The sequence below is a fragment of the Nestor notabilis genome, unplaced genomic scaffold, assembly GCF_000696875.1.
Source record: "Nestor notabilis isolate BGI_N333 unplaced genomic scaffold, ASM69687v1 scaffold13774, whole genome shotgun sequence".
NCBI classification, from domain to species: Eukaryota; Metazoa; Chordata; class Aves; order Psittaciformes; family Psittacidae; genus Nestor; species Nestor notabilis.
The window spans coordinates 19,883-30,515 of NW_009926965.1; the positions used below are offsets into that span (position 1 = coordinate 19,883).

The window sequence follows — 10,633 nt, forward strand, 5'->3', positions numbered from 1 at the left end:
GAACCCAGACGGTGACAGCACAGCCCCATAGCAAATCTGCTGTAAGTTACATGCCACCTAAAGGAATGTAAGAACTGGAGAGCAAAATTTACCATCCTACTTGAAATAAAGGCAAATAAGGTGATAACAGTTCATACAGAGCACTGTACCAAACCATGAATTACTTACATGAACCCATTCTCTCTCTGGCATTTTTCTAGTGTGTTCTTAATCAAACTTCCCAACTTCCTGAAGAAGAGATGTCCAGAAGGTTTGGCAGTAGTCCCAGGCCCTTTGGTTTCTCCATATTCTTTGCACAATGCTTCAGCCTTGGCAAAAACTTTGCAAGAAAGAAATGTAATAAGAATCATTTACATGACTCTATTGAAGCAGCATTCTGGTCTACAGTGCTTCAGTTGTAGGAGATACCAGGATCCATTTAGGCTTTTTGTTTCTTAGAAACAAAAATAAACTAACTCAAAGGCAGCACTTCCAGCCAAGACCTACTGCATCCAAAAAGTGAGTACGAACAGGAAAAAACAAGAGATAGCTTTTTGGGCAGGAAGATGCAGGAAAGCATTCTTATGTGTGGGGCAAAATGCAACAGTAAGCCCAAGAACTGTCCACATGGTAGGCAAAAAGAGAGAGTATGAAGCTGTTCACACGCAGGTGAAACCCCAAAATAAACAGCACTTAATATGGAGTGGGCAAAGAAACACTCTTCTCTCAACAACAGGCACAGTAAATAACACAGCATTTGGTTTATTGCAAGTCATCCAACTTAGTTTACTCCTAATAAATTCTTAATTTATTTTTAAAATTAATATTAAAGGTTTCCAATGTGATGAATTGAGCATTTTTTACACACTGTGGCAAAGTTATGCAGTGCAGGTTGCTGGGGTAGCAATAGCTTTGAAGTGACTAGGACAGGCAAAAGAACCTGAACTACTGCTTACTTCCCTCAATCTACCTTTCAAAGAAATAGAAAGGAAATAAATTACTGAAAAACCTGTTTAGAAACAAAGAAACATGATCTGGATTTACTATTTAATGTAAGCTACAGCAACCTCCACAGCAGAAAAGGCTGCAGTAACTTAACATCCATCAACACCAGACAAGTGATATTCACACTGTACTGCAGGCAGTTCAGAGCCAGTCTCTAACAGGCCCAGAAGTGAAGATGGTATTTTCTGGAGCACTGTTACGAAAGACAGTCTTTGGTAAGACAGAGGAAAGGATACACTGTCTCTATTCAAAACTGGGCTGGATTTCCATCAGGTGACCTTAAGTTCATGGGAGACCAAAATAAGAGGAGGGCCACGAGGATGATAAGAGGACTGGAGCACCTCCTGTATGGACACAGGCTGAGAAAGTTGGGGCTGTTCAGCCTGGAGAAGAGAAGCTGCGTGGAGACCTCAGAGCAGCTTCCAGTGTCTGAAGGGGGCTACAAGGATGCTGGGGAGGGACTCTTCATTAGGGACTGTAGTGGTAGGACAAGGGGGGATGGGTTCAAACTTAAACAGGGGAAGTCTAGGGTAGATCTTACGGAAGAAGTTCTTCACAGTGAGGGTGGTGAGGCACTGGAATGGGTTGCCCAAGGAAGTCGTGAATGCTCCAACCCTGGAGGCGTTTAAGGCCAGGTTGGACAGAGCCTTGGGCGACATAGTTTAGTGTGTGGTGTCCCTGCTCATGGCAGGGGGGTTGGAACTAGATGTTCTTAAGGTCCTTTCCAACCCTAACTATTCTGTGGTTCTATGAAACACGATACAGCAAAACAAACCAGGCATGTCACCATTAGACCCTGTAACCCAGGCTCAATCACACTTACATTTTTCTGATTCCTGCAGAGATCTGATTGCTTCCCCACATTTATCACTCGCCAATAAAGTCTGACCATGGTAACAATATGCCTAATGGGAGAGGACAAAATCATTACTAACACCACTGGGCACTTCCTGCACTGATTCACTTCTGCTCTTCTTTACATCAGAGTTGCAGCTCTTTGCAGCTGCCATTCCCTGCAGATAGCTGACAATTTGGGGATGCAAATCAAAGCAGCATTCACTGAACAATGCAGTCCAACATAAACACCATGAGGTAGGTATGAAGCAAGCTGTGTCCAGTCTAGATGAGAGTCTTTGAGCTGTTTTACCAAAAGCACTAGCATACAGTCTAGTTCAAATCTCTTTCTTGTTGTATCAATGTGCAGCATAACCCTGGTGTAATGGCTGGACTTGATGATCTTAAAGGTCTGTCCAACCTAGTTGATTCTATGATTCTATTAAGCCCCATCACAAAAAGAGGATGACCCCGAGTCAACTTTACAAAGCAAAGACTAAACCTGAACAGTCAAAACCCAAACCTGCAACAAACATCACTGATCCAGAAGAGATGTTCTGCTGCGCCTTTTGCCATAGTCCAAATAACTTTTCCAGCAAAAAAAGTCCCATTCCTTCACACTTACTCTAGAAAATAGTACTGTATTCCAGTGAGAACTCAACTGCCTCTTTTCTATTATCAGGTGTTGTGGAGTTTAAATACTAAATACCATAGGTAAAGGAACAATCCCATGAACGAATGCCTACCTTGCATTCCTTCCTTTAATGCCTGTTCTCACAGTATTACAAGTGTTACCTAAATCTACCATTGCCCATATTACAGAAATTAAAAAGAAAAGTACCACAGCTCTGAGCCTCCTTAATCTCTCAAACTTGCTAACAAGGCAAACAGCTTTGAACTACAGGTTTAGCTTCATAAGAGAACGACAACTGTGTTAACAGCTTAGTTTGGGCCTTTTTTAGAGTCTGAAAGAACCAGATTACAGGCTGTGGCTGGCTGCAAGAAATAAACTGCAAACGGAGCAGCCAATGATCCCAAGAGAGGCAGTGCACTTGCTAAGAGGGACAGCACTTAGAATGGTACCTAACGTTGCTTAATGCAGTTTCAGGGCATTGAGAAAGATGATCAGTTAGGATCAGATTGTGATGCAGATAATGGAAGAGCAGTATTATGTTCTACCTGAACTGCTTCACTCAACAATACAGGATCACAACTAATTCCACACTGCAATAATTTGTCTCCACAAAACCACTTCAAATGCCATCAACACTGTCCTGTCTCCCTTCAAAGCACAGAAAGTCAAGGCAATACTTGCCCCCATTCCCTATCCAGCCCTTAGGACAACATTAAAAGCCGTGGCAGCTGCCAACCAAAGTACTTACATAGGCCATATAGAAACAGTTCTTCAAGTTTAAGTACTTCCTCCATTTTCCTGCATAGGTAGCATCCAAACTGGATAATGTTTGGTCTATGAACACATATGTCAAGTTATTCCTTAAGACATTTCCAAAAAGAAAAATCAGACCCACCGCCAAAGACCAGAATTCTTTAAGTTAGCAAGAGATCTTAAGTATAAAGTTGCCAGCAAGAAATGACATGAATTACTCCTGCAAAAACACAGAGAAACTATGAGAAAAACCAAAAGTATGCAGTTTATTGAGCTATCGTGCAGTTGTTCCTAGAATCCCTGAAACTGCTGTCCACTGAGTTTGGAAGGCTAATTCTCCAAGGTGTTTTTAGGCAGTGTTTCAAAACTTGTTCCTAGTTTAATTTCAAGTAGTGACTTACAAAAGCCTAAGTATGCTACATATTCCATCTCTTATACTGACTCCCATATTTCTGCACTTTTCCTGCTTGCCTCAGTAAGGCCACAGATCAATTCACTCATCTGGAAGGATGTACATAATGAACCTGCTTTACACACACTTTACAGTCTGCATCGTCATCTGCTGCCCAAAGGTACCTGAAACACACTGCATTTACATCAAGCCATTTGTTTGCTGCTATTATACATCCTCAAGACATTACTCTGTCTTCTGTCTCCCCTCCCTAACATTTCCTACCATGAGCTACAGAAAAGGATTCCCACAAAACCAAAAGGCCTTCTCAAGATGTATCTGTTACACTGATAACTGAAGCCTTCAGTGGGCTAAATAGAAGCTAAATATACAAAGCATGTCCACTGAGAAACAGTGTTCCTATCACAACTGATGGGTGAGTAAAGCAGGTCTGCTGGCAAGAAAGCATAAACCAGGTCACTAAGGATACAAAACAAGACACTCACCAGCTTTTTGGTAGAAGTTAGCTGTTTCATAAGCAAGCGCAGCTATTAGTCCTGGATTGTGTTTCAGCTCAATAGCCCGAGCAATCGTCACTGAAAAAAGAAATTCCACAGCACAGTATTAAAGTTTAATTGAAGATGTCACATCAGTGCAAAGGTATTTAGTGTTTTAAACCCCCTACATGAGCAGGAAACAAGTATTGTGCAGTCAAGCAAACTGCAGAATGAATGTTTCTTGGATAGAATGTTTCCAAATTCATAGAAAAGCTGAAGGAAGGTTTGTCTGGAGACTGGACAGTAAACAAGCTACTAGTATTTGAAGTAAAGGAACTGGGGATTTATGTTAGGCAAGCATGGTGGTGAGGAGACAGCAGGAAAGGAAAAATGAAGAGGGGAGGAATGTCACACACGAGTTCTTCCAAAGTGGTTACATGTGTAATATCAGACTGATTTTTGGCAGTTTCCTCCTATAATTGTAACTGAAGTTTCTTTAAAAGCAACCCGCCCCACTAAGCCACAGTACTTCAGGAGAATTAAAAACAGGCACTGCTGCCAAGCAGACTTCACGAGACACCAAAGAAACCCACAAAGACCGTCATTTCCCATCCCCAACAAACATAACCTTGAAGATACCTTCTTGAGCTTCAGCTTGGCACTGGATGATGTAAGAGTCTATAAGTCGAGCTTCCAAATCTCTTCCCTTTTCTACAGGTGTAATCAGTTTTGGAATGTGACTTTCCTAAGTACAAGGCAAGTCCCAAAGTTAGTTTAAGCTTAATACCATAGCTGCTAGTACAAAGCATGTCGCTTATTCCTGTATGGGTGGGATACCGAGTGAAGGCCCAAAGATGACTGGCTGCACTGTGCATGAGCTACTGGGCAAGACAGATGGATTTCTCTTCCACTGCCATTGGGAAAAGGAAGCAGGGATCGAGTGGTTGCACAACATAGTTATATCTTTCTTTTTCTCTGTATCATTCAGACAGTCTGAGGTATTTGTTTATTCTGTAACCTTGTCAGAAAAGCAAATGCTTTTCTAAGACAAAAGTACTTGGAGACAACTTACAGAACACACAGCAAAGACAGCTTCTTTACCTTCAAGTGTTTAAAGACCCCAGCTGCTATCTTCAGGCTCCTGTGAACATCTTTTGCTTCATCTTCTGTTATACTAAGAATACAGAACAATGGATGAAATCTTAGTTAGAAAGGACCTCTAGGTGTCATTTAGTCCCACCTCCCACTTTTGGAGAACTACAGACAACAGCCAGGTTGGACAGAGCCTTGGGTGACATGGTCTAGTGTGAGGCGTCCCAGCCCGTGGCAGGGGGTTGGAACTGGATGATCTTGAGGTTGTTTCCAACCCAAACCATTCTGTGATTCTATGATTCTAAGCGCACTTGAACTTTACAGCACATGAATGAAGGCCAAATGCCTCCTCAAACTCCTATTGCCTCAGACAGACATGCACTACAACAGCCAGAACTCAGAACCTGCTCATTTTTTGGGTGGAATATTGCTGCAATGGAATTAGTAAGAAAAGAAAAACACTTACTCTTCTTTTCCAGCGAGTCTTGATGCATACTTTGTGTACCACAGAGCCACATTAAACCCCATGGAAACCAGTTCAAACACTGCATCCTGCTGGGCACTACAGACAGACAGAGAACCCCCCCCATCAATTTTATGCTTTCCATTTTGTTCTGACAAGCTCTCTCTGATGATAGCTCACATAGCATAAGTCAATGTTTCTCTCCATAAAACACTTCTCATCTCAAAAGTCAACAGTTTTCAACTTGCTGAACTGCCTAAAAGAGATTTCAATTTTTACTTATTCCCTTTAAGAGCTCACAATCTCCCACATTCAGATGCCTCCCCTTCCCATTTGGGAACTTTCACTTTAAAACAGTAACTCGAGATTTGTTTAGCTTTGGGTGTGGCTGACATTTTTCCATGATTTTTTTTTTCCCCTTAAATTGCACATTTTGTGGAAAGCTTTGCTCTGGAATGTCTCCTTTAAACTTGTAGCTCCTGAGTTAATAAGTCAGAGTCTATTACATCTCCCTCGAACGAATGTTATTGCAAGTATTTATGTAACTGCAGTCAAACAGCATGTGCAAATAGCAGGGAATTTCAGAAGCTAAAAACATGGCCTGTGGAAAGAGCGAACTTCCAATCACAAGCTCAGGATAGCTTAGGAACTAGTAAACTTTAAAAAGAAAGGTGTGGGAGTGGGAAGAATCATGCTGGCACAAGGACAAACGCGTATGGCGATGAGAAAATCAGGAGAGAGCCCTAATCAACAGATTGCCTTCCAAGGGGAAGAAAAGCTTTGAGGAAGTTGAGCTTTTCTTCTAGAAAAAGCTTGACAAATGTGTAAGTGGGGTTATACAACACAATTACAATAGCAAGAGTCAACTGAATCATCTGTATCCCGACTTAAAACAGAAGCTCTGGTGGTTTGTACCAGGAGTACATGTACTGGGAGCTTCAGAGGACAAGAACAAAATGAGATCTTCAGCAATGTACTTCAAAAAACTCAGCAGATATTACTCAGGCAATAGTGCCAAATGGAAGTTTTAAACTGCAGTAATTTGTGTTATTATATGCAATTCACCAATACTCTCAAGGTTTTCTTTGCATTGCTCTAACTAACTGTAGATATAGTTCGTAGACAGACTAAGACACAATAGATCCTTCTACCACTATCATGCATTTATCACCAAAACCTTTATTTTATTATTATCATGCATTTGGAGCCTACAGGGATGCTGGAGAAGGACTCTTCATCAGGGACTGTAGTCATCAGGGACAACAGGTAACGGGTTTAAACTTAAACACGGGAGATTTAGGTTACATACAAGGAAGAAATTCTTCCCTGTGAGGGTGATGAGACACTGGCAGAGGTTCCCCAGAGAAGCTGTGGCTGCCCCATCCCTGGCAGTGTTCAAGGATGTTGGATGTTCAAGTGTTCAAGTGTTGGATGGGGCTTGGAGCAACCTGCTCTAGTGTGAGATGTCCCTGCTCATGGCAGGGGGTTGGAACTGGATGAGCTTAAGGTTCTTTCCAACCCAAACCAGTCTGTGATTCTATGATCACACCTTTAAATAAAGGCAGCACATGCTTCAGAGCACCTAATACAGTACGGCAATTATCAAAACCACAAAGCAACAAGGTTTTGGAAACTACTTTGCTGCACTGCTGCACTTTTAAGTCTTCTACACACATTTGCATGTACATAACAGACAAAAAGAACCAGATGCATACACTGTAATCATAAAAGCATATGTACCTTGGAACTTGTCCTTGCAATGTGTCTGTCCACTTGAAGTTCTGAATATATCTCAACTTGCATTCTTGGGAAGAGTCATCCAGTGAAAGGATAAAACCTGTAGAAAACCTCTGTTACTTCCTGAGGCTTTCATTCCTCAATATCTTCAGAACAAGATGTGCAAAAACCACCAAACTAGCTACAAGAAATTCCTTGCTCAGCAGGTCTCCAACCCAACCCTGTGGGTCCTGACTGCTCAAGGAAAACCTTGCAGGGGTCTGCATGTCCTCTATGGTAACTAGCTGGGAGCTGGGCTGACCCAGGTGCAGGATGGGTGAGACTGCTTAAGGTGAGTGAGTGACTGTCCCTGCTACCATCGTGGCTATTGGGAAATTCCAGGAAGAGCTGCCTGGTCAACAGGAAAAGGGCTTATGACCTACTCAGCTACTCGTCATCGTTTATCTCCAGAGCTACAGGAAATTGGTCCTTTACATCCAGCAGCCCAGAAAGCAGCAGTCAGTGGAATGAAGTTTATGCTACGGGATGTTCAAACCCTACCCCATGCAGGCCCAAGGAATTTTTTAGGGAAGAGTAACACTGGCCTTGGTCTGATCAGGTCTTACAGATCTCAAGAACTTGAGACTTGCAGCAGCAGCTATTTGAGCTCTGGTGCTCTAGGTCCTGTCACATGCTTATAAAGTCAGAAAATACTTGCTCCTTTCACATGCAGCAGGTTTCAGCAATCAAGAGTGATGCCTTCCTGATGAAACTCTCCAAATCTTGTCTGCAGCAACACGGACTGCTATTTTACCGTTGTGTCACATTGGTTTACACCCTCCCAGGGACTGAGGGAACTAAAGCAACGTGAGCTGCTTCACTTCCCACAGACTGAAGGATCACAGTTTCCATGAATCAGCCGATTCCTGAAAAGTCAGTCCTAAAAATCTTGCCTGAGCACCTGACTGCTAAGAGAGAGTTATCAAAATATCGGCAGTAGGAAGGTTTCAAGGGAATGCATCATCATAGGTGATCATCTACTGATAATGTAGATACTGTTCTAACGAGCACCTGTATATGCACCTAAGAGAAACAGCAGTAGAAAACTTGCAACAAGTCTATTCTCCAGCATTAGACAAGCCAGAAGTTTACATCAGAGTGAAGTTTACATCCTAAACATTTTCTCCTCCAGGAAAGGAAGCAGGAAGCACAAAGAGATTAAAAGCAAGAGGACAGAACTGCCAACACTTAGTACTGGCAGGGTCACAAAGGACACTGGAACTTGTAGAAAGTACCCATGACTGGTATCAAGCTTAGAACCCAGGAAGATACTCTCTTTCCTGAGAAGTGCAAAGCTTCTTTGTGGAAGATTAGCACAATACAGAGTGTGAGAAGTCTCATTAAACCTCAAATTACACACCTCTTGATGTATTAGCACCATTGCTAATAAATGTTCCTACCTTGCAAGAGTGAGAAGTACAGGTCAGTTGCATTCTTCATCATCTCTGGATTACAACTCGAGTCTGTGAACAGCTCCAACAGTCGGGATCGAGATAACCTCAAATCACTATATGGAGGGGAAAAAAGACAAGACAAAGATCTCTAAGAAATTCTACCCAAAAATGTGCTATTAAGAATGTACCCACCCATGTACACCACCACCTTTTTGGACAGACAGCAACGGATAATCAGGACTCATTATTAATCTAAACTAAACTAACTATGCCTTTATCTACTGAGATCTTGGGTGCAGGGGAAGAGAAGTAACAAGCAGAACATTCTTCAACATTAGAATGGGATGAGCATCTGAAGAGATAAGAAGAGACCTACCAAATAAGCTGAAATCTCTTTCCATTCTATCCCTATCTACAATAGAACATTCATGCCTTACTCACTTATGGAAATGACTTTAAGTAATCTTTCGCAGAAGAACGCACAGTCATCAGAAAGACAATGAAATGTTCAGTCTTTCGCCTCTGCATTATTATAATTGGCCTTGCCATACACTCAGAGACTTGAAAACTGGGTAATTCAGTCTTTGTAACTGAACACTCAATGTTTCCCAGCCTACGCGTTTCTCCTCATCTTCAGAACAAAAACTGAAGAGTAACCATTACTTTTAAGGGTGCCCCCCAAACTGTGAGAGTCAGAGTGAAGTTAACCATACGCACACTTACTTGCAAACCTTTGCTGCAGCTGGAGTGGTAGCTACCCCGTAAAAATTAAATGAAACGGGAGCTGTAGCCTTCAAAGGGTTGCGGTGAAACCAGTGGGTCATTTTCGTTCTGTTGTGCTGTTTGATGCCAAATCTAAAGCGTGGCAAGAAATGAACAGGAACAGCTCAGGTGCTACATATGTCATGCTCCTTGGCTCACAAAAATGTATTCCAGATGTAAACAATTATGAAATAAGTTCATTTGCAAAGTTGTATATAATCACGCAGAAGAAATTACCCTTCTTTTTTTTCCCATGTGAAACACTGAGCTTCCATACACCTTGTCTGCATCATCCATGTGCTTAGTTTGAGAATGCCACTCTCTTGAAATTCCCTCTCTGCTTTCTGAGGCAACTATTTTAAGTTGGGCAAAAAGCTATAACCTACTTTGCTTTGTATTACTGTATACTTTCCTGCTCAAAACACCCCCCCACATTTGTTACCTCCTGCATAAAGCTGCATATTTCCCGTGTAATTTCCATTCACTGAGGTCATTCTATTGTCTCTGGTCAATCTATTAATAGCCTTTATTGTGGCACCAGTGATATCAATGAAACTGCAGTTACAGAGTAACCCTTGCTGAAAACATAGATGTATTTACATAGGTGTAACAGACCTAGAAGTCTGACAGAGAACAGCTAAAACACACCATCTTTTTGCCTTTCACCTCAGCGTTAGCAAACATATACAACACCAGCAATCCTATGAGCTTTCAACGGTGGGCACGGTGGGAGGATGAAAGGTAATGGGCGTGCATTAAGGTCTGTGCTGGATGAAAGGAGAAACTTCACCGTGAGGACAGCGGAACCGAGGTACAAGTTGCGCAAAGAGCTGGCGTGGTGTGACCATCCTCAAAGGCTTTGAAGAGCTCATGGGATGAGTCCCTGACCTCAGAGGTGATGCTGCTCTGAGTGGGACCGTGGACCAGAGACCCCAGAGCTCCCTCCATCCCCTCACGATCCTCTCCCGGTCCTCCCTCGCTACAAAACGTCTTGTAGCTCGGCTCACAAAAAGGATCCAAGCAGCCACCCCCTGTCACCGGCCGCGTCTTCCT

At 42.4% G+C, this 10,633-nt stretch overlaps 1 protein-coding gene across 2 annotated transcripts in view; it reads right to left on the reverse strand.

The window, feature by feature from the left end:
- The window catches only part of BROX (BRO1 domain and CAAX motif containing), a 12,667-nt gene extending 2,394 nt beyond the window's left edge, over positions 1–10,273 (reverse strand). Inside the window, exons 1-11 of one of the 2 annotated variants that reach the window (XM_010013839.1) lie at positions 10,247–10,273; positions 9,542–9,673; positions 8,825–8,931; positions 7,389–7,485; positions 5,652–5,747; positions 5,195–5,267; positions 4,733–4,838; positions 4,103–4,192; positions 3,201–3,286; positions 1,808–1,889; positions 169–319 (exon numbers count right to left, since the gene is read on the reverse strand). In XM_010013839.1, the coding sequence (XP_010012141.1) occupies positions 169–319; positions 1,808–1,889; positions 3,201–3,286; positions 4,103–4,192; positions 4,733–4,838; positions 5,195–5,267; positions 5,652–5,747; positions 7,389–7,485; positions 8,825–8,931; positions 9,542–9,642 (989 nt within the window). In that variant the 5' untranslated portion in view covers positions 9,643–9,673; positions 10,247–10,273. Of the gene's footprint in view, positions 1–168; positions 320–1,807; positions 1,890–3,200; positions 3,287–4,102; positions 4,193–4,732; positions 4,839–5,194; positions 5,268–5,651; positions 5,748–7,388; positions 7,486–8,824; positions 8,932–9,541; positions 9,674–10,246 lie in introns of those variants that run through there. The other variant, XM_010013838.1, reaches the window with a different exon arrangement.
- Between the last annotated feature and the right edge of the window lie 360 nt (positions 10,274–10,633).